The 24,376-nt window shown below is 38.6% G+C and overlaps 1 protein-coding gene across 1 annotated transcript; it reads right to left on the minus strand.

Annotated features, from left to right (window-relative positions):
• Nucleotides 1-2,676: 2,676 nt before the first annotated feature.
• On the minus strand, nt 2,677-24,118 carry fbxl16 (F-box and leucine-rich repeat protein 16). The gene is made up of 6 exons (XM_065278794.2): nt 23,722-24,118; nt 15,829-16,492; nt 10,969-11,477; nt 7,385-7,469; nt 7,239-7,302; nt 2,677-6,718 (listed from the first exon to the last, which is right to left on the minus strand). The coding sequence occupies exons 2-6, from the start codon at nt 16,483-16,485 to the stop codon at nt 6,570-6,572; spliced, it is 1,464 nt and encodes a 487-aa protein (XP_065134866.1). The 5' UTR covers nt 16,486-16,492; nt 23,722-24,118; the 3' UTR covers nt 2,677-6,569.
• Between the last annotated feature and the right edge of the window lie 258 nt (nt 24,119-24,376).

The following is a 24,376-nucleotide window of genomic DNA, read 5'->3' on the forward strand; positions in this document are numbered from 1 at the left end:
TAATCATGCTAGCTTCATGCTAGCTTCATGCTAATCATGTTAGCATCATGCTAGCTTCATGCTAATCATGCTAGCATCATGCTAGCTTCATGCTAATCATGCTAGCATCATGCTAGCTTCATGCTAATCATGCTAGCATCATGCTAGCTTCATGTTAATCATGCTAACATCATGCTAACTTCATGCTAATCATGCTAGCATCAAGCTAGCTTCATGCTAATCATGCTAGCATCATGCTAGCTTCATGCTAATCATGCTAGCATCATGCTAGCTTCATGCTAATCATGCTAGCATCATGCTAGCTTCATGCTAATCATGCTAGCATCATGCTAGCTTCATGCTAATCATGCTAGCATCATGCTAGCTTCATGCTAATCATGCTAGCATCATGCTAGCTTCATGCAAATCATGCTAGCATCATGCTAGCTTCATGCTAATCATGCTAGCATCATGCTAGCTTCATGCTAATCATGCTAACATCATGCTAGCTTCATGCTAATCATGCTAACATCATGCTAGCTTCATGCAAATCATGCTAGCATCATGCTAGCTTCATGCTAATCATGCTAGCATCATGCTAGCTTCATGCTAATCATGCTAGCATCATGCTAGCTTCATGCTAATCATGCTAGCATCATGCTAGCTTCATGCTAATCATGCTAACATCATGTTAGCATCATACTAGCTTCATGCTAATCATGCTAGCTTCATGCTAATCATGCTAGCATCATGCTAGCTTCATGCTAATCATGCTAGCATCATGCTAGCTTCATGCTTATCATGCTAGCTTCATGCTAATCATGCTAGCATCAAGCTAGCTTCATTCTAATCATGCTAGCATCATGCTAGCTTCATGCTAATCATGCTAACATCATGCTAGCTTCATGGTAAATCATGCTACCTTCATACTTAAACATACTAACAGCCAGATAGCCTACTAAACTAAACTTATGTCAAACCGTTTTAAACGTTCAGGCTACGCTTTCTCAAGCCAACATAAAGTTTGCCTTCAAACTTTACTATCTAGTTTTATTAGATATAACTACTGCATTTGATACTATTAGTCAATCAGTACTACTGTATCAGAAAAGCTAATAATACGCATTTGGTTTTTATCCTATTTAATTGTATTAATTTCAATTTTTAAGCCAATGACACGCAAGTGTATACCCACAAGACTTAATGCTTCTCATCCCCCTTTTGACCACATTTAATGTTTGCAGGATGTTAATATTTGGACGACCAACATAAACTGAAGCCCTCCTTGTTGGGTCTAGCTTTGTTTTGTCTAGAACTCAATCCTTTAACTTGCTTATTAATAACGTGTGTTCATGTTTCCTGTGTAAAAAACATCTGTATTTTTCACACAATTTACTTATCTGTATACGGCTGTATTCACTGTCCTAAAAACGGGCTGATGTCTTCCTTGTCCTATGAAGTTCCTCCTTCAGAAATACGTAATGAGTTCTGATTATGTAGTTTGTTAAGTGTGTTGTAATTCGACAGTAGCTTAGCTTAGCAGAGCCGTTTGAGCCAAAGCTGGCGACTGACATATTCCTGTGGGCGGAGTTTAGTAAAAAACTCTATAATTGACGTCATTCAATTGGGAAGTAGAGGGCTGTAGTCCTAACCGGCCGTTCGTTGAAGGCTTAAAAAGGGGAATTCTGTTAAAGAAAAAATATCGCCTGACAGTGAACTTTGAGCTTTATCATTTTGCAGGTATTCTTTCTGCTCTAACACATTACACACTAACTTAAGTTTGAAAAATGGGATCAGGAAAAACGGGACCTTTAATAAGATTTCACATTCTGCACTTTTTTCATTTATGTAAAATTGCTCTTCACTTTCTCAACCAAAGTCATGCTTTGGTTACACCTAGAATTGATTATCGTAAAACTCTATTATTTGGTATGCCTGACAAACAGCTTCATCCATTACAGTTAGTCCAGAATTGTTACCCATTCATGTCTGTGATTATATCTTCAATTCTTTTCCAGCTGCAATGGCTTCCTGTCCGTTACGTGTACGTTTTAAAATTTTACTTCTTGTGTACAAAGCTCTCCATAAGTTCATTCTTAATTTATATACTTCTTTGAGATCATCCTCTGCTCCAAAATTCAAGATAAGATCCTTTGGAGGGCTTTTATGTGTGCAGTGCCTGTCAGTGCTTCCCAATCCTGGTCCTTGAGGACCCCCTTCCAAAAAGTAAATGTCTCCTTATTTAACAGACCTGATTTAACTCTTCGGCTTGTTAGAGAGACGTGTTGACCATTTTGAAAGGAGGTTGATTAGTTGAATCAGGTCTTTAAAAAACATCTAAACTTTTTGGAAGGGGGTCCTTGAGGACCAGGATTGAGAAGCACTGGCCTAGGTTTCCTTACCATTGCCAGCTGGATTCACTTTCCCATTTTAAAGCTCAGGTAAAAACATATTTATGCTTTGTTGCTTTGTTTTATGAGCACCTTGAACAACACCTATAAATAAAACGTATTATTTTAGTAGCAAAATTGTTATTATACGTGGCTTTTTTAAAGGATACTGCCCCAGTGACAGCTTGAAAGCATTTCTGACCATTTCGCCTAAATACTGTGTGCATTATAAACCAAAATACACTAGGCCAATAAACAACACATTTGAACAATATGACTTGATGGAGAAATAAATGACACACGCGTGTTGCTTATTTTGTACAACTTTTACTAAAACGGTGCAGACTGGAACCAACCAACTGAAAACAACAAGGCACTGCAGCCATGAGATGGAGTTCATAAAACTTTAGTTTATCTCTCATTTCAACTTAACCACTACAACAGTATTTACAGAAAAAAAGTACCCTAAAGAAGTGTGAATTGTGACATGCCCAAGTCACAACAAAGAAATCAAACGGCGAAGAAATGAAACATTATAATCGGTGGGAGGCAGAGATCTAACATTGCTCATAGGCTGTTGAACCACAGTCGACCTGACCAAGTGTTTGCACCAGGAGAAAAGTCATTTGTAACTGACCCTGTATGAATGTCAAAAGCATTACTAATATTATATATATATATATATATATATAAGTATTACATGTACAAGTACATACAAAACCTCAATAGATAAGCCGTTTATCTTTATCTGTTGTTGGATCAAATTTTTCTTCAAAAAACCCCTCAAAACAAATCCTGATGAGTACAGTAAGAGGAAACAATGATTTATTCCCAGACAGCAGACGACTCCAGGCCGGATCTGCACCGGATCCGTCCCGGAGTCGTCTGCTGTCTGGATTCTAAAAGCGACAGACGTTTCAAGTTAAAAGCAAGCTAAAGGGTGAACAGAAATTGCCAACACGCTCTGCTGGATGTGGTAAGCTAGTAAAACTCTTTAATAGAGCAAGAATAGAATAGCACTATTCATGAAAATTGGCTTTCAAAATGGTTTAAATTTACAGTGTAAATCAGACAGAACCCCTCTAGATCTGCCAACCAGATTTATCTCCAATAAAGCAAAATTCACACAGTAGTACCAGTATTGACTTAAACAACCCTGCCTTGGTCATTCGAGGAAGCCAGCAGGCAAATGCACACACAGCCCACTTAATGCCAATGTACACACACAATAAACATCTGTTAACATTCTTGCATGTAGCCCGTATTAACGTGTCTTTGATATTAGCTCAATGTACAAAGTTAAACTAGCTGAAGTCTTGTCGATTGCTGATGTAATTCATCGCTAAAGACATTTTTGCATATCTTGCCACTTTTCTGAAGGTAGTCACGCTTTCCCTCTGTACAATTTCTCTGCTGACCTGCCCCGGTCTGTTTTGTATAAGAGCAGTGTGTAGACGTGCACAATAAGAGCCAGGCAACCTCAAAGAAACATTTATAACCTCCTGACAGATGATTTCAACATATTGATATATATATACAGATTACAGTGGGGTTAGTGCATGAGTTATTATATATTTATGGTTCTATTGTGTACGGATAAAACAACGCATAAAAATCTCATTCCATAGAGGGGGGAAGCTTGGGTTTGAAATGAAAATGATAGCTTTTATAATACAATATCCTCATATATATATGTCTTCAAATACTATGCAATGCCTTAGTGATTTATTAATAATTCTCTCTTCTTTATTTCATCTGAAATGGTTCTGGTTGTCATCAATGGATACATAAAGGATGAAAGGCTCGTCCTAGCCAAACTGGTCTCTTGTTTACAAGACAACGGGTGAATGTAAATACTGCAACACGTTTTCTGCAAGTTAACAAGACGCATCAAAGCCACCGAACACAGGGCTACAACTATCTGATGTAGAATATTGAACATTCAATGCCAAATCACTGTTAGTGGACTGTGACAGTGTCTCTCAACGTTACACAACAAAAAGAAAGGGTTAAAGTAGATCAGGCATTAAACATAGACACAAGGGAAAGACATAGCAATCCGCATCGCTCACAAATCAACTTCCCTGCAGCTCCCTGTGTCCTCCGCTTCCAAAAACAACCAAAACCTCGAACCAAACAATCACTTAAAGTTTAATAAATAAATAAATATGTGCAATTGTCAATAAATTAACCCACTATGATAAGTAAAAGCAAATAAATACGTAGCAATTTCAAACATAAATAAAGTCTGAGATCAAGAGCCTCCCGGGTCTTTCCGGATTGCCGTTTAGCCACGAGCCCTTCTTTTAAGAGGCCACTATATACATGAAGAGAGATCAGCTGTTTAAAGTAAGTGTTAATGTTTATGTTAATGTGTCTTACAGCTTTTTATCTTTAAAGCCTAGAGGATTTAGGGTGGGGTGGGATAGTGTCCACTTTGAAAACGGCAAATGTTGGATTTATCCTCACCTCATCAGTGCCAGGGGGAAAGCTTTTGTTTTTGTTCACCACACCTTTATGGGGCGAGAGATAAGCTGTGTGTTTGAAAACCCAGTGGTGTTTGTCATTGAGCTGAAACGTTTTCTGTACAATTTCTCAAAGAACAACAACAGCACAACTAATGCGCAGTATATTCAGATGTAAACACATTTACCTATTTAGTGTTTAAGTCAATTATTTGCCAAATCCAAAACTCCTTATTAGTTGAAACAGTATCTACACAATCTATAACACAGCAGACTCAACAAAGATGGACTGAGCAGCATGATAAACTCCTGAGAGGACAAACGCAGGGTTGGTGGGTGGAGGTCTCGGTTAAAACAGGACAAATGGCTAATTTCTGTAAATTTCCCTGCATACCTGTATTTTACATACCCCATGGTTGAATGAGGTAGGCATCACGGATGAACAACTACAGTACCTGCCTGTAACACATAATAAGACGTGTTACGAATCTAAAAGCTGATGGATGGATATTGCTTAATGGGGAAGCATTGTAATAAGCTTGTGTGGGATGTTTGATGTCAATGCAATGCAAATCTTTGTAAACCGTATCCATGAGATGTATTTAAAAGCGAATGCACTCATTTACACTGGGCTAAAAGAGACGGTGTGCTCATAGTTTAATAGAAATGCCATGCTGTCCGCTGTTAAAATGATTTGGCCTGGTGACATATAAGCATCAGTCTGTGTGTCATCCACTGCATTATGGGATCACCCGGAGATCTCATCTTCATTTGAATCAGGATTAATATGGAAACCTGCACATTAGCCACTAATATCAATTGACATCAAAATGGAATTAAAAGAAAGCAGATGAATGAAAAAGCCGAGCTATCTCTATTGTACAAACCACAGTCCCTCTGAACCACAGTAAAAATGTAAAAGCTGCTCTTTCCCTTCCGTTCCCGAAAAACTGGACTCGAAATACCTGAAAATATCTTTCCGCTGGACAAAAATGCATCCAGATCGTTCCTTTCAAAATAAACAGTACCTCTTGAGTCATACCGTACCTGGATTTCCATCTTATTGAAAGCGCCTGAAACCTCCATCGCGTACCGTAAATGTTTCACAGTAATCCTTATCATCAAAAATAATACTTAAAAAAATAATATTTAAACAAAGACGAAAGAGAAACGCATGACAATAAACAAGTAGCGTTGATGTGAATCTACATAGCTGTTCATCTCGAAAGTTTTTGTTTTGATAAGACACAGAGATGGAGGCAGCACCACGCGAGAGGAGCGCCGCTGGACAAAGCGAAGAGACCCTGTTGCAGTGGCTCCTTTAACTCACACGTTTCCCTTTTATTTATTGGTTCCCCTCTCTTTATCTTCAACAGCTAGCAGTAACCTTCTTCACTTTAAGATAAAACAGTATGATGAGACATGGAAGCCAGTCTCTCAGAGGGACATGTTTCATGTATGTGTTGGGGTTCATGTTATTGAATGAAAGATCAAGCTTCTGTCCCGCCGCGATTTGTACATTTTCGTTCTCGCTCATCATCAGTCAAGGCCCGCTTCGACCTTTCGTCACATTTCCTCTCTACGTCTTCCGCGTCGATCCCTTTTCACCCCTCCGGAAAAATTCTCTTTGTCAGTTCTCCCCGTGGGTCCAGGATGAAGTTGGGTATATCATCAGTCTTTAAGGAGGAAGTTTTGGTGATGTGGAGGGTGCCGGCGCACACGTGAAACTCTCGCTCTACTCGATGACCATGCAGCGCGGCAGATGCTGGGAGTAGTATTTGAAGAGTTCGGCTGTGGCGCCGGGGCAGTTGGTCAGTTCGAGCTCCTCCAGGTCCTGGAGCTGAATCAGGCCTGATAGGCCGGTGGTGGTCAGCAGAGGGCAGCCTGGGACAGAAATAAATGAGACGGTCAAATGCATATGCCAGTGGCCAACTCACTTCCTGTTTGTAATGATGTGTGGCATTATTTGCGTCATGGTCAGTGATTACCCACCAGGCGTATAGAAGTGTGAACTATTTAAAGGGATAGTTCACCCAAAATCATTTACCTTTACTCCTGTATAACCTGTATGGCTAATAATAATAGCTTTAATGATAGAGATGTGGGGGTAAATAACACAAAACGTTAAGGAACAATAGAAATGACAGCTACTGTTCAAACAGAGAAACTTGTGAATTAGACTTATATATAATAGCAATATGTGTTTATTAAAGAAAAAAGGGAATTTTTTTTCTCTGTTCTACAGCGATGTATTTTTACTCTGACAGCATTATCGGTTTGAAGGATTAACTGAGCTTTATCCTTAATATGATTAAGCTGAGGTACAGAAACAATCTACTAAAAAACATACAGTGTACTTTGCCCATAGTACAACAATCCCAGCACTGTACTTTTAAAGTTTTACCTGCTAGAGAAAGAAGGCGAAGACTCCTCATGCCATAAAGATGCTGTAATCCGAAGTCCTGGACCTTAACACACATATGGTTGTTTATGAAAGGAATAATATACTACCTTTATGACCATATGAGACTAATATAAACTGCTGCTTACCTGACAGCACCAGCGCAGATAAAGACTTCTCAATGTGGACATGGTGGATAAATAACCCAGGCCTGTATCTGTGATCCTCACACATCTGAATACAGGACAATGAAGGAAAGGCGTGTTAGATTTTGTTTTCCGTTTTTTACTTGAGGCTTTGTATCAGCCTTTTTACATTTATGCATTTGGCAGACCCACTACTGTGGTCCACTTTTACAAGATATGCTGAGTTATTATTAGTATTATTATCATTATTATTTTAATTTGTCCTGTTCTGGTTCTGAACACAGTATATGAGCTATTAAAATACAACAGCAGTTAAACAATGGAAACATCTAATTTGTCCAAAAACCACACTATGCCATACACATTCCCTAAAGGTTATTTGTTTGGACAGTATAGTTTCATAAAGAACCTCTATTGTTTTTTGCACAAAAGATTCTTTATAGTAGAAAATGATTCTATCTACAGACTATAAAAAGGTAAGAAAGAAATAATTATTTTTAACAAGCTTTTGCTTAAAAGGTCCTCTGGATTATGATGTATTCTTACAAGAAAATAATGGGAACAGACAAGATTTGCTTCAAGTGAAAACACATTTATTAAAGGAAAACAGCACCGTTTTTCAATATTTTACTATGTTCGTACCTCAACTTAGACAAATTAATACATACATGTCTTTTTTCAATGCGTACACTTAATCTTTGTACAGTGTGTCGTGAATGTGTTAGCATATAGCCTAGCCCCATTCATTCCTTAGGATCCAAACAGGGATGAATTTAGAAGCCACCTAACACTTCCATGTTTTCCCTATTTAAAGACGAGTAAGTATGGTGGCACAAAATAAAACGTGCAAACTAAGTGCACTTCTGCCATACAACATAGTTCTCATTTTTATCCTTTAAAAAAATCGCCACTTTTTGATTTGTGCCACCATACTTAGTTGGGTAACTACTCATGTAACAGTCTTTAAATAGGGAAAACATTTAAGTGTTTGGTGGCTTATAAATTCATCCCTGTTTGGATCCTAAGGAATGAATGGGGCTAGGCTAAATGCTAACACATTCACGATGCGCTGTACAAAGACGAAGTGCACGCATTGAATAAAGATAGGTATGAATTAATTAGTCTAAGTTGAGGTAAGAACATAGTCAAATATTGAAAAATGGTGGTGTTTTCCTTTAACACTTGAACTTCATGGCCTGGATGGTCAAAAAAATGTATTTGGTCTTTGGCCTGGACAAGTATTTCGGTAAAAAGCAAATACTTCTGCGCCCATACTGATACTGGAGCAGTGGCCTGAAGCCCTCCGGCATCTCCTACAATGTAGCATTCTCCCCCAATGTGTGGAGACCTGGTATAATAACTATTTAATCTATATATAACCACCAATAATTAATAATCTGGTTTTTAATATATATTCTTTATCTTGCTTTGTACTTTTAATGATCTTATAATCTATTATAATTTATAATACATTTTATTTAACTCATATCTTATCTAACTTTTACAGAATAATATAAATCACAAGAATGAATCACGCACTTACGTTCTCAAAAATGTTTCTGCATTACTACTTTAAACAATAGAATGTAAAGCAGCCAAGGTTACATGTATTCAATGTTTTACATGTTACAAATTTGCCCCGTGTTCCAATTTGCATAATATTTGCCTTTGACACACTTTTTAGGGGTTGACAAATGATGACCTTAAGTGTTTATCACTGATGTACTGCGCCCCCCTTTGTGATCTCCCGTCATTTGAGAACCACTAAACTTCCATTGCCCCATATGACAGCTACTGTAGCGGCGACAAATAATATGAGATAACACTATGATGTAACTTATACACACGTTCTAAACACCCAACATAAAACTTTAAAACATAAAACTGAAGAACAATTACTTGGCTACTTGTACATATCTAAATTTACCACAATAACAAACATGATAAAACGCAACATTTGTCCACTTGATCATTTATGAAAAGGTGTTTGCGTTGTACTTTTAATGACATACAATAAATCAACTAGAGATACATGTGCAGTGGAAGTTAGCCTTAAACTTGGCTACAACTCAGATTTATCTCAATTCTGAAGACGATGCTGTCTGGTTGGCCAAAAGACTCCAGGTGCCGTACCAAAGATGTTTTATGGGGAAAGACAGCTGAGAGAAGCCTATGGTCTCACCTTACTCTAGTCCAGTAGTTGGCCGCAAGATGGTGCCAGGGGGCCCCAGTTTTATGACATTTTATAAAATAGATTAATTTATTATGAATTCTGTCTGTGTAATTAAACCTAAAACAATAAGGCTACTAACCAAAAGCACTACTTTGTATAATTTAATGTTTTGTTTAATTAAAATAAGTTAAGTTTTAGAACTGTTTTTTATCATAAATTTTCTTTGGGGGGGTGCGAAGGAATGCACCGTACACAAGGGGGGAACCAAAATGAAAAAGTTTGAGAACCACTTGATTTATATAAATATATTTGCTATCAGCAAATTATTAGCCTTTAACCTGCATAACAAAAATGTTTTTGTAAAGAATCACCTTTAAAGTGTATTAACATGAAATGCACTGTTACATAGCGCCATCTAGACTAATGCAGAAAACCTTTCATTAAAACTTACTGTTCATTACATGTTGGTGGATTGTATGCTTTAATTCAAGTTATAAAAAAATGGCAAAAATAGAAAAGGACCTAATCAGCGCCATCAATTAACTATTAACAATTAGTCAACCAAAGTGCTTACACAATGAGTAAAGTCGTGCTGGCGTGCCACATGACTGGTGCAAGATGAGTTGTTGTAGTTTAAAGGCGCTCTAAGCGAATTGAGGCGTTTTAGACCATAAAACATTTTTTGTTACATACAGCAAACATCTCCTCACTATCTGCTCGCTGCCTGTCCGCTGATCAAAATGTAAAAAAACGCGATCTCTGTAGACAGCCCAGGCTTCACAAACGGAAATAACAACACAGTGGCCAAACCTAGCACCACAAAACAAAACAAAGTGTCCCAGCCAATAAACGACAAAAAGGATTTGGGGGTGGGGGTTGGGCGCGTTCATGAAAGCACGGAAGGGAGGGGGAGGGGGAGGAGTTAGCTACGCTCTGTCTGTTTGAAAACAATTCAAACGTCAACAAAAACTAACGTCTCGCAGATTCGCTTAGAACGCCTTTAAATGTGATTATTTTGTATTTTTCTTGTCAAAAATGACCATTGTTTTGCTAGATAAAACCCTTATGTCTCAGTTGGGATGATTTAGAGCCCTTTGAAGTTGTGTTGAAATTGCAATTTTAAACAGCATTTAAACTGTAAACTGATGAGGTCATCTAAAGTTCACTATATGGAGAAAAATCGTTTTTATTAAAAAAAGTATTTCTTCTGGACTGAACAAAGAAAAACATCAACATTTTGAATGACATGTGGGTAAGTAAATGATTGTGATTTCTTTTTTATGAAAGTGGAGTAAACCTTTAAAACCAAAACACTTCAATTTTGATTTCATGGGGACTTTAAAACCAGTCAGTCTCATATTTTGGTCCTTCACTACTTTTGACCAGAGAAGTATTTAAAGTGTTGCTCACTCACCGGTCCAGAACCAACTCCTCCAGCTTGTGCAGGTCGCAGGCGATGTACTCCAGGGCCATGTCAGTGATGCGTGGGCACCAGGACAGATCCAGGCTCCTGAGCTTCCTCAGATTCTCAGCGACCAGTTCTACACCATCATCTGTGATCTTCGAGCAACCCGACAGGCTAAGGGAGGTGAGGTTGGGCAGGCTGTGCACCATGTTGACCACGCCATGGTTGGTGATCTCCCAGCAGGAGTTCAAGCGCAACGTGTGGGTGGTGTAGCCCTGCTTGGCTGTAAAGTAGGCCATGGCTGTGTCTGTCACGTGGTAGGCCTGCAAGCTGAGCTCTGACAGGTTGGGAAGGAGCTGGGAAATGGCAGCGATGGCATCATCGGCTACGTTGATACAGTCGCTTACGCTGAGAGAAGTCAGCCGGGCGTTCAGGCTGGACCACAGGCCTGCTTCTGTGAAGTCATTGCAGCCGGAGAGTTCCAGGTGCATTAGCCCCTGCATCTGCTCCAGCATCACCTGAAATACCCGAGATGGAGGAGCAATATTACTACAGGCATGGGTACAACACATAAATAGTATGAAAAAATGCTTACTGATCCTATCTGTGTACAGTTAGAGATTACCTGGCTTTATTAAACCTGAAATCTTCTAATACACAGAGATACCGAATCAAATATATTTAAATTTTACTGTGTATATATTTATTTTCTACAGTATTTAAGGGTATAAATATGAAGAGCTAAATATAAATATATATAAATATTTAGATGCAAAAGCCACTAAATGCCACCTCCCTCAAAGATTAGATAATGCAATTGATCAAATGCTCTCAGCACGTATTATACGTTCATTAAATACTTTTGCTTTGCATGCGCCTAATGCTGGCCTCAGGCCATTCAGAAATTCTGTTTTGTTGGCAGAATCCATTAAAAGCTACAAAAAATTTCAGCAAAGTCCTCTAAGTGCAGAGATGAGCCTTTGTTACCACCTTTCCTGACGTAAAAAAACACATGACAACAGTGTCGTGGACAAATGCGGATGTATCCGTTAGCGCCTGTCTGGACAAACGCTTGTTTATAGACTACGATTACTCTTTACCGTAAGCGTACGGGCAAACCAAATGACCCAAGAAGAGTTTGGGACAAGACAAGAGAAAGAATAAGGAACAATATCGGTGTTGCATTATCTGGATGGAGAGAGCTTTGCGACAACATTTAATTAGACAGAAATGCTGATCTTGCTTGTGTTTTACGCGACGGGTGAGTAGTTTTGATTCGTAACCCTTTTTTGCTATTATATTGATCACAGGATTAGTGTGTAGACTTTAATCAGTGCGTCTTCCCGCGGACGATATAATGCACATCAAGAGGTATTGTACTGCAATATAACATAACGCAAATGGTCATTTTCAGACACTTACTAATAGAGTAGAGTTTGGTACTGTATAGTCTTATCATAATTTTACATCATAACCTCACAATAAGATTTGTACTGTCAATACATTATGTGAAAAACCATTGTAGATTGTAAGTTTGAACCCTTAATTCTGTGCTGTGTTAACACAACATCGAATTTGGACTAATACTGTAACATCTATGACCTAGCTACATACATATAACCTTACTAATGATGTCATCAAACACACTACCTTATCCGTCAACGTGATTGCTCGTTCGCGTCTGATTGATGGCCATCAGCGCGGTTGAGTTAAAGACTACAATTCCCATAATTCCACGCTGCTTTAAAGCGTCATTAATCTTCGTCTTTTGTTATTATTATTGTTTTGGCGCCATCTAGTGGCGAATTCGACGTATTCCACCTTTAAGTTGCAAGAGCTTTTTTACCCGATATTGACCGAATGTTTGAGCCCTTTAACTTCATTCAAAAAGGACAGTGGAGATGTATGCATGTACTTAGATGGTTTTGCATTGAAAACAGTCACATTTGTTAAATACCAATAAAATGGCTAAAGTAACATTTGTGAAAAAAAAAAAACATTTCAGTTACTGACTTAACTATTATATTTTTATTGTCATTAAAGTGAAAGTACTAAACCTGAGCTCTTCATATATTTAATTATTACACGGCTCTCTGGAATGCTTGATTCTGATTGGTCAGTTGAGACATTTGCAGGTTCATTCCTTTCAAATAATAACCGCTCCTAAGTAATACCGCATAGCCGGTACTACTTGTACGATTTAAATCGCTCCGCGCCAATAAAGATTACTGTTTGGCACCATCTTGTGACAAACACTGGACAACCACAACATTTTGACATTAATTTTAACATGTACGGAAAAAAACAAAACATTTAAACAGTGGATAAAAGAACGAACAACGACAAGACACAGAGAGCTTACTGAGACTGAACTTGACAAAATAGAGCATGACAGCTACGAACCCAACACACAAAAAAATACAGAATGGGCATTAAAACTTCTCAAAGACTGGCTAAAAGAGAAAAAAATGGAGACAAGTATGAAGCAGAGGATCTTAATAAGGTATTACGATCATTTTATGCATCTGTGCAAAGTTTCGCGGAAGGATAAAAATTTTAATTTAAAACAAATATGCCAATAAAATGTTTCAAATTCATATTCATGTCCAGTTTTTTTTCTTATGTGGCAAGTAGCTTCGCGTCGGGTCCTGATCACACTGTCGGGGCTTATTTCCCAATAACTACCGGCTGCCTCTACATTATCCCTTACTTAACAGCATTCCTGATCACAAGGATTGCAGCCAACCGAATTAGATGTGTATAATGTTAATATGTCCTAAATATTTATCCAGTCTATGGCTTAAAGAGTGATGGATGTTTGACCCAATTCTTCTTATAAACAACAAGCATTGATGCGTTCAGAGAGTTAACAATTGATGGATTGTGACCCTTCTGACCTAGTTCCAATGCCAAAAAATGAGCAAGAGATCATTGTGCTAATTCGCTGTTTTTGTAACTTCAAGTTTTCATTGCTATCTTGTATATAGAGTTGCAAAGGGGCAGAAAGTTTTGGAGGTATTCCAAATTGGAAACATAACCGGAATTTACAGCAATTTATATAAAAATTTAGGGAATTTATATAAACTATATCATATACTGTACATAAATAAACATTTAGTTTGGTCATAAGCAGACATGCATGCAAGCAAAATTTAAAGAATCCTAATACTTACGCTCATCAAGACTGGATTTATTTGATTATAAATTCTTTGGAAATCCTATTAATATGAATTTTTGATCAAATAAATGCAGGCTTGATGAGCATAAGAGACTTCTTTTCAAAAACATTAAAAATAGTAATGTGTCCAAACTTTTGGGTGTTTTTGTATGGTTTTTGGGTACTTTTTATAATTATCTCACCTAAATGTTCACATAAATCAGTGTATTTGTATTTACAATGGTTGTATAATGTTGTTGCACACTAGCTTACACACAAGGATGTTTTAATGCATGTTTTGTGCAAATATAGACATTTTGACATTATTTTGTTTGCAGGATTCAACTAATTACCTTTATGTTATGGAAGAATGCAAGTACATGCAGGGGGTGTGGCCTCAATTGCCCTTCAGTGAGCAGTGTGCATGTGGCTGATGAATGTACAGGGTAGAATTGCATTAAAGGGATATCCCTTTAAAACTTGTTTTTTTTAACAAGATTCTGCAAGATTTTTTAACTACATTTAAGTTCCCTGTTTTAGGCAACCTTGAGAATTCCTGGATTTTTGTAACCCTACTTGTATATACACAAGTCAACATTTGAAGTGGGTCAAAACCTTTCATAAAAGTTGCTTTAAAACCCAATACCCGTTCTTGTCTTTGGACAACTTTGATTAATATTTTTGATCCACTTCAAATGTTGACTAGTATATAATAAATTAACCAATTGCAAAAGTGGGCTAATTTCACCAAGAGAAACCATTCTTGAAGTTCTTCTGTACTATCCAGTACTTGGTCATGATCTACTATGCCTTGTACTGTGTTGTGCTGACTGGCCTGGCCTATATAATACACAAACAACCCTGAGGTGTACACTCCTCTCTCAACAGACCAAGCATCACAGCTTTGCTATCTCTGCACATGCTGGTTTGTGTATCTATAGGGGAAAAAGCTTGGATGCCGTCAGGAACAATTTGAGAGTTCACCATGGCAACAAAAGCCCAGTCCTAGAATAGCAACAGCATTGAGACAAGTGTGACGAGTGTGATCATCGCTGCATGTTCGTGCAAAACACAATTATTTCTAACCATGTATGTTGGCCATTTCTGAGCCAATATTTAGACTCACTGCTAGTCGTATGCATGAAAATGTCTAATTTTATCTGCTTGATGGTCAAATAAAGACATTAAAAAGATGACACGTGTATATTTCAAGGGTTCCTAAACCATTTCTCACAGATGGCACATTGCATTCTTAGGAATAACAACAGATTTGCCTATTTAGTCTCATTATTATTGTTCACTGTGTCGCATCCTGTTTATTTATTTATCATCTCAAGGCATGGGAGACCAATTTTTAACATCAATAATTGATTTTTAAGTAGTATTTCACATAATATTTAAAGCACACAAAAAATGCTGCACCTTTACACAAAAATTATAGCTAAAAGCATATATACTAAGATACATAAAGTTTCCTTGCTCCCATCTGCATCTTTGTGAAAACCGGCACATTGTCTGCCAGTGTTATAATCTAGTCCAGCTCATTCGAGTCCAAGTCCAGACCAGTCAAGTCCGAGTCAAGTACAAATCAATACCGACTCAATACTCATTCGATAAAGTTGCATCTGGTATTGATTCGTACTCAACGTTTTGGTCTCCCAATGAGGTGGACTCGCCAACAACATTGCTGTCTGCATGCATGCTGTATTTACCTCAAGTCCTGCATCTGTTATAGTCGACCTCTTAAGACTGACAGACTTGACTCCCTTCTTTGACAGCGGATAGTTGTCGATGAATTCGCAAATGTCCAAATCAGAGACGCCAACCAGGCAGAATGCCTGAAAGCCTCTTAGAGCGAAAGCCTGGAGGCTAACAAACTCCTTCTCTCCATTGGGCAGAATAGCGTAGAGTTCCTTGGCATGCAGGATGGGTGTCACACCTTCCCAGAACTTGGGCTGGTAGAGCACCTTCCTCCACGTCTTGCACACCTGGGCTAGAATGCACTTTTCGGCCGTGGTAAAGTACCATAACAGCCGGTTCAGCACCTTCTCGTCCAACACCAGCTGCCTCTCCAGCAGGGGTTTGGGGAATTGCCTCAGGGGAGGTTTGATGGCAGTCACAGGGCTTGTGTCCAGGTCGGGGCCCAGCAGCGAGGCTGCTGTGGGCAGGGGTTCAAGGTGATAGGGGAGGCTGGGGGGAGGCAAGATGGTGGGCACAGAGGAGGACTGGCACAGGCGATTCTTGGCAGCTGGAGTGCCTTTGGTGATGCTGGCTGAACCGAGGCCGTTGGGCTGGGGGGGCAGCTTGACCATGCCGTTCCGTGTCACGCAGGTAGACTTGAGGTCGCTGGGAGTTGACATATTCAGCATTGGAAGCCTGTGAATAGAGAGAGGTTAAACTGTTGCAATTGATTTCTGTAACATGTTGGCAGTGATGTCACTTTATTATTGAAAAACGTGCATGAGAAAGCTATTGCCTCACATAAACATACATTAAGCTAATTGTTTATATAAACTAATGTGAAATCAAACTTTGATGCTTCTAATCTCATAAATACATGTTTTGACTTTAGCCTGTATGTCACATTTGCTCTGAGTTTTTAACACCCAGATCCACCTTAAAACCTTCATGCAGGTGTGCGTGCTCTGTGCACTAATGCTTCGAGTGTAAAATGTCAATGAGTGTCGTTTGCTTTGAGATATTTTTCTCAATAGGCCGTGTCGTGACTATCTTCACAGTTCAAACACTCGCGCAATGAAACGTACACTGCTTTTAAATGCAGAACGCTTTAAAGGCGACTGAAATTTAACTGAAGAAAAACAAAAATGTTAATTTGCATATCGGTGTTTGATTGAGCGACCACCAGACTTCACAGGATAAACCACATCTATGTAAAAGCAATGCAAATGCGCAACTCATTTTACAGCTCTGGAAAACTAAAGGGGTCGGAAAGGAATAAGCACGACTACTTCATTTCCCCAGGAAACCAAACACTAAAAAGCCGACCACAAACCCCACCCTCATCCACCCCCATCCAAGAGGCGGACCTTTCTAAGGTTACAGCATATCAGCAGGAAAATATGACAGTTAGTGCAAGATTTTAAGGAAATATTCATAAAAGCATCGTCTTACAAGACAACAAAGGAAAGGTTATTGCTTGGAGGCAGCTCTATCGTAGCTCATGAGACTTTATTGAGTTCTCAGTTGCTTTATTTAACTATCAACTTTGTCTTAAATGCTTCTCCTAAAATAAGATAATCATAACATGCAGTAAGCATACAGAGCTGTTGTTGTTGAGATGGCTTTCCTAGAGAAGACACTGGAGAATACCACGGCCTTCGCAGGAGAAAATCTGAGAAGCCAGAGATGTTCTTCTTTTGTTCTACATTAAGGATCTCATTACTGTCTAGGAGAAATAACTGACATATTGCAGATCCCATTTCTGATTTTTCTTTTCTATAGGTAGGTATACATGGCTGGCAACATCAAAATGGCAACATACAAAGAGTAATAAACTGTGTATAGGGCACATCTATGAGAGCAGTCATTTAGTAAGGACCGAGCGAATGTAATAGTGCGTTTGATGGAAGGACCTGGTTATGCAACTTCAGCACCAAGGAGAGCAACTGAACTGACTGATCATGTACAGTACAGGAGTATGCAAGCACATCAGAATGTCTTCTACTATACTTCTGCACTGCAGAGGAACACTTATGCCCACCAATATTATTTGTGAGGGCAATAATAAAAATCGCAAATGAAACCATTCGATAAATTGTCTCAATAAGAGAATGCTCGCTGCATAAGAGCTGTATTGTCAAATCGTTGTTTTGTGAAGAGTAACAAGTTATTTTAAAAAAAGGTATATGACATTTTCTGGTAAGAGATAGATGGGAACTCTCTGTACCCAGACATGAGCCAAGAAAGAAGCGGTGGCCGTTTGCCAAGGCACCATCATCCATATGCTGACTTTACACTTCATTCAGCCTAAAATGAAGAGTTTTCAAGATGAACAGTTAAGTAATGTGTATGTGTGTGTGTGTTATAATAAGCAAAATGAAAAAAAAATTAATTGCTGTGTGTTGTGACTTGTAAGGCAGAATTATGTTTTCTTATTTACAAAAAAGTATTACATAAAAGCTGCTAACACACTCATGCATTTCTACCAAATTGCAGATCAGCTTTGACTCTGATGGTGTTCAACTGGGAAAACAAAAATTTTGAGCAAAATAAGGGTGGGACTTAAAAGTTTAAAGCAAACAATCTGCGAAAGGACGATTCGAATCGAATGACCAAAACTTGTATATAGACGGATTTATCGGACGCACACGCGCTGATGCGATACATGTCTGGATCAGAACTTTACTTCCGGTTTTGTTTTTTTAATGGTCTGACTGCTTGCTAAACTGATCTCTTGAACAAATGCCTCGTCGAAAATAACAAATGTTTTGGTTTCCTAGGTAATCTATGTGTTGTTTTTTACTTGTTATATAAATAAACTATGTTTAAAGAACTTTGTTGTTATTTATTTTTAGCGGAGTTTACCGGAAGTTACGTGCGGACCACGACAGCCACTTGTTTATGATGTTACTGCTGAAACCGTCTATAGTGGTCTCTGGCACCGTGTTTAGGCCAAAAACAATAAAAATACATTCACATTAGCAGCGTCTAGCAGTAGCAGAGCAACGCAATCTCATTGATTTCAATGGAAGCATGGTGACTTCCGGCAATACGAGCGACAGTGAACATTGGCGACTGGATGGGGTGTGTCCAGTCCCACGACAAAGTTGAGTCCAATGAGAACAAAACAGTGGAGTTCACGTCATCCGTCTCTAATGAGTTACTGGAGTGAATGGTACTCAATCGTATATGACCACCAGAGTTAGAAACGCCTCTTTTGAATGAGACGAGCGACACACAGTGACAAAGTTGCTTTTAATGTGAATGTACCTTAAAGAAGCATTGGAATTATAATGGAATGCATTCAAACTATTGGGTCTTACTGTTTACACAAGAGATCGTGCCCCATAGGTGGTGCTATGATGTCATGACTTCCCCAAGTGGTTAGGGAGTCGGACTTGTAATCCTTAGGGTGAGTTTGATTCCTGAGACCAACAGAGGTGCCTTTGCCTCAGTTGCACCATTGCCTTAATTGCTCCTGGGGTGCTGCAGTGATAGCTGCCCACTTTCCTTTCTCTCTCTCTCTCTCTCTCTCTCTCTCTCTCTGTGTGTGTTTGTGTGCGTGTGTGTGTGTTCACTACTCACTTATGTCACTTTCACTTACAAAGTGTGTATATACTTAATACAATTTCTTACAAATGAACATTTAAATAATAGTCCTGTAAAATGGAAAAGCACAAGCAGTGCTACTATTGGCTTTATAGCCAGAACTACAACCATTCAGTTTACTGTAGCTGTAGCCCCATGGAAGCATTTAAAAAAGTGGGCAGTCTCCGTCACAGTTAAGCAGGAGATGGAAAGGGCATGGCTGCAATCCAGATGGGTTCATAAGAGTTCATCGGGATGGAAAAGCACCTCTTAAATAATTAGGAAGTTTATAAATTTTGCTACTTTATACGTTTCCAAATAAAAATGCCACACATACAGAATTTTGAATCAGAAAGCATTAGAAAAAATATCACTACTTCACTATAAAAGATTTACAAATGTCAAAAACATGTCTTCTCACATCATAAACTTTGAATCCTTCATAACCTATTTTCAGGGCTCCATTTTGCCATCAAAATTTGAGAGTGTGCTACTGAATTTTACATCCAGTCGCACATGTGCGGCCAGTAAATTTGACTTTTTTTGTGATGTGACATTGAATTTGAAACAGCACATTGTAGTTTCTGCATCTAGCATTAAAGTATTTATTAGTAATACAGTGAAAATTAGTAGAAATGTGAATATTTGGTTAGCATGTTGATATACGGCATGTGCCCCTTAATTTTCTGGTTGGGCCCCTAAAATGTTCAGTTGCGGGCCACTGTGCTCCTAGTGAAAAAAGTTAGTCTGGAGCCCTGTATTGTGTCAGCAACAGGCTCTCATGCATCATACTTAACCAGTATATAATTCTTCACCTGAAGCACAATCCACCAATATGCAACTTCAATGTTTGACCTTTAATTCACAAATATGTAAGCCTATAATAAGTTTAAACTCATGGTGTGGGTCACTTTACCTCAAGCTCAATTGGCAAAGAACTCCATTAGCAACACAATGGCCTGGGGTTCGATCTCCACACATACTGATTAATAAATGTATAGCTTGAATGCACTTTAGATAAAAGTGTCTGCCAAATGCATCATGTAATGTAATGTCATTAAACTCGATGCACAGCCAAGTTTAGTCAGAGTCTTGCTCGTGTGATCTTAACTGCACATAAAACCTGAAAAGAGCAACCGTGCTACTCAGCTTCGGTAGCTAGCTGACATTTGCTGACTATGTATGGTTCAGAATAGAATATGGTTCCCAAAGGATATCTTATATACTGTATCATCTTGCTGCGCTTCTTTAGAGAATAAAATAGTAATCATTTCATATATTTATATAGATGAGATTTGTACAAAGTAAGCAATGACTCCATTGGAATCGTTTATAATTTGTAATGGCACAGAGAATTCCCTCTGAAGATCCTTTTAAAAATATTTGTAAATAAAAGTCAACATCGGCAGAGAGGTTAAAACAATACAAACAAACTTTCTAGTGTGTTTCTGCAAAAGCTGGCGAATTGTTGGCATTGAGTAAAGCCCTTCTCTCCTCTGCCACTTTGCAATCCTTTTCATTTCGCCCACAGGCTCGGCCTACTTACCGTGTTAGTTGGATTTACTGACAAAACACACAAGTTCAACAAAAACAAACAAACAGAGAATGGAGCCCTAGCTCTTCTGCCACAGACAGATGTGTGATGCTTGGCATGTTTAGATGGTTGGGGTTGAGAGGAGAGAAAATGGGGGAGATGGGACAGCAGAAGCCCCTCAGAGTTTTTAAAGAGGGATTTATATGTTCAAAGCGAGTGTGCAATCTAGTCCTAATCTCAGTGTGAGATGTGGCTAGAACACTTCTGAGACTTCTATGGTGGTATCTGGAAAATAAGTTTTGGAAGTTCGATGAAACTGAACTAAAACTTTGAAGGAAGTTTGTAAGTGGGGCGACTGTAAAAATCTGCTCTCTCTCTCAGAGGAATAGTTTCACTCTATCTTACAGGATTTATACAAATGTAACAAATAACCCACACCTGTTTTTATTTATTCCTGTAGCTCAGTTTAGAGCATAGTAAGAGCAGCACACAAGTCATAGGGTAAAATGTCAAAGGGTAATAGTGGCAAAATGTACTGTAAATATATTATAAGTTGATGTTTGAATGTATTTTTTCTTAAAGGAATTGATAGACTACCACACTAATCACATTATTCCAACCTGGAACCTGTGAGTGGGGTTTGATGACCAATTGAACTTTACAACCCACAATACAACTACTCTGTCATGCACTTTACAACATAAGTCAATTAGACCTTTCTTGTTTGGACCTTTTATCACCTGGTCACTTCATGCGTTTTCTCAGATTTTTTTACACACTGTCATCACTCCATAAAGCAACAAGCGTGTCATCTTTGTTTGTTTGCCCGTCCCCGGCTAACTTGCGAGTGACATGCTTACATTTTATGAGGAGTAAAGTGCTGACTTATGTGGCTTTAACAACCAGATTTACACTTGTCCGTCTGGAATACGTCACGGACCACCTCCTGAAGTGGTTTGAGCGATCTGATTTCGAAATCGGGCATTTACACTTCTTTTGACCAACACATATCCGATAAGAAAATGCATTTCTTATGCTATGCAGCTTCTAGTCCAAGCACTTGACATGTCAAGACTTGACTTCTGCAAGACTTGACCCCTTCAGCCAGCACAACCAAGCCTCCTCAAATGATCCAGAATGCATAAATTCACTTAGGATAAAAGCATCTACTAAATAAATGTGAATTTGTGTCTCTGTTAGTATTGCAAAGCAAACATGATGCTTGATTCCAGATTGTAATGAATCAATATTTCCAGCAAGATTTATTTATTGTTGAAATTTAAGACTAAGGTTCTCATTACTTTGCAAATGCTGTCTCATGTCAGACAGCACTGTACAAAGATGATAAATAAGGAATAAGGTACAGTCTGTACATCTTGGAAGGACCAAAACAGCATCTAAATTAGATTTACAACAACAACTTTAAGTAAATCCAAGACTATTTAGTTCTTCCATGAAGAATAACTGAATCCTTTCTCTCTGTATTTGACAAACTGCAATTTTGGTAAGATAATGACCTGCTTCTTGTAAAACTCAGTCTTTGGTTAAGGTGGGTTATTGATATGAAAATAAAGATGTGTAATCTATACTCTCTCTCTCTTTGTGTGTGTGTGTGTGTGTGTGTGTGTGTGAGGACAATACACACAACTGTATTCCTGTAGCTCAGCTGGTTGTGTTAGCAGTAAAAAGCTCATTCGATCCTTGGGATCATACATACAGATAAAATGTATACCTTGAATGCACTGTAAGTCAATTTTAATAAAAGTGTCTACCAAATGTGTACACTCACACTGACTAAACCTTCACACATGTTCCTAAAATGATCTCAGTTATATTAGTAGATAATATTGTTAAGGGGTCAACATTTCATGCAGAACTTGAAATAGCAAATGTCAGATTTAAAACAATTGCCATAAAGGATCTTACTCTCACAAACACTAGCTCTTATTAACCTACTAATGTTTTTACCCTCTAAATCAGAATAGTAAGTCTAAATAGGTTCTTGAAAGCTTGTAAACAGCTTAAGAGAGTCAATCCCTGACCAGACTCGTAAAGACTTCCGGTCGGCCTAACAACCGAGCTCGTGCAATGAGAGGTGTGTCTTCATTTGCAGCCACGTGCTTTCTGTGAACAACCGTTATCATCTCTAAAAAATACACATTAAACTCCCGATGTCATGTAACACTGCGCAAAAATGTCTAAACCACCAAACAACAGTGGCGCCGAGAGCGGAACGGCAGCTGTCTAATTATTAACAAAGACTACACGCGGCCTTGTTTCATTGTGTGAACGTTTATCGCACGAAACACTTGCACGTTACGTCATAGTTAGCATAGCAGTGCGAAACGCGGAGGATAGCGCGTGTATGGTTTCAGCGGGACAGGTGACGTCATGGATACGAGAAACATTCAGCATCCCATGAAGCGAGACAAAGGCCGTGTCTCAAAACCCAGAGAGCTGCCTAACTAGAGAGCATGTTCAGAGCATCGCTGCATTTTTGTGAATCACAGGCGCGCTCCCAGCGTGTGTCAATGGTACACAAAAATGCTGTCTAGGTAAGGAGCGCGCTTGGTTCACCCGATAATAAAAATAATGTTGCAAACATTCTCCGTTCCTGTGTTTTTCCAGATCAGCACTATTGATAAAGCTTTGTTTGTTCCCGTGGGACAATTGTTATTACAGTACCTGTATCCTTCCTTAAGCCAGCTCTGTATCATGTGCGTCAAACGTCATTAAAGATTTATATAAAACGTTATGTTTTACAAATTGTATTGAATAATAATCGATCCGGCGCGTGTCTTACCTTTCATATACAGCTCACGCAACCATTAATCCATGATCAGTAAAATATCTCTGGCTGGCTCGATCGCGTTTCCCACAAACGTTGCAGGACTCATGAGGGAGAAATAAATAAATATACCAGCAGCCCTGCCCGTTATTTCCTTGCGGAGGTGATGATGATGATAATATGATATGCCGATGTTGCCATAAGAGGTGGAAACCTCTCTCGATGCTAAAGCCGTAAAATATCGCTTCATATACGTACAGAAAGCGATATTAAACAAGCGGATAAATACCCAAGCTTAAAATAACAGCATCTAATGCGCGTTCATTCTGTTTCTCCACACAAAGCTTGCCTCCCACTAGCTGTCGCTTTCTCACATGCACACGCACACAAAACAGACCAATCCCATTTAAAGAGATAGGAGCAAAAATATCAATAATGCATCGCTTTGGGCTGGTGAGCATCGAAAAGCAATCTTTTTGTGAGCGTTGGATGTAACTCTTCGGTTAACGAAAGCTGAAGGCATTGTTTTATTAATCACACATTTGCATGCATTTTGAAGAAGTATGCATGCATAATGTAAAAGACTCGGTAGTAAACAATACAGTGAATGTAAGGTTTGCTGCTTAACTGTATTTGAAAATTTAACAAACAAACAAATAACACATATTTC

This window comes from Paramisgurnus dabryanus, chromosome 3 (assembly GCF_030506205.2).
Source record: "Paramisgurnus dabryanus chromosome 3, PD_genome_1.1, whole genome shotgun sequence".
NCBI lineage: Eukaryota > Metazoa > Chordata > Actinopteri > Cypriniformes > Cobitidae > Paramisgurnus > Paramisgurnus dabryanus.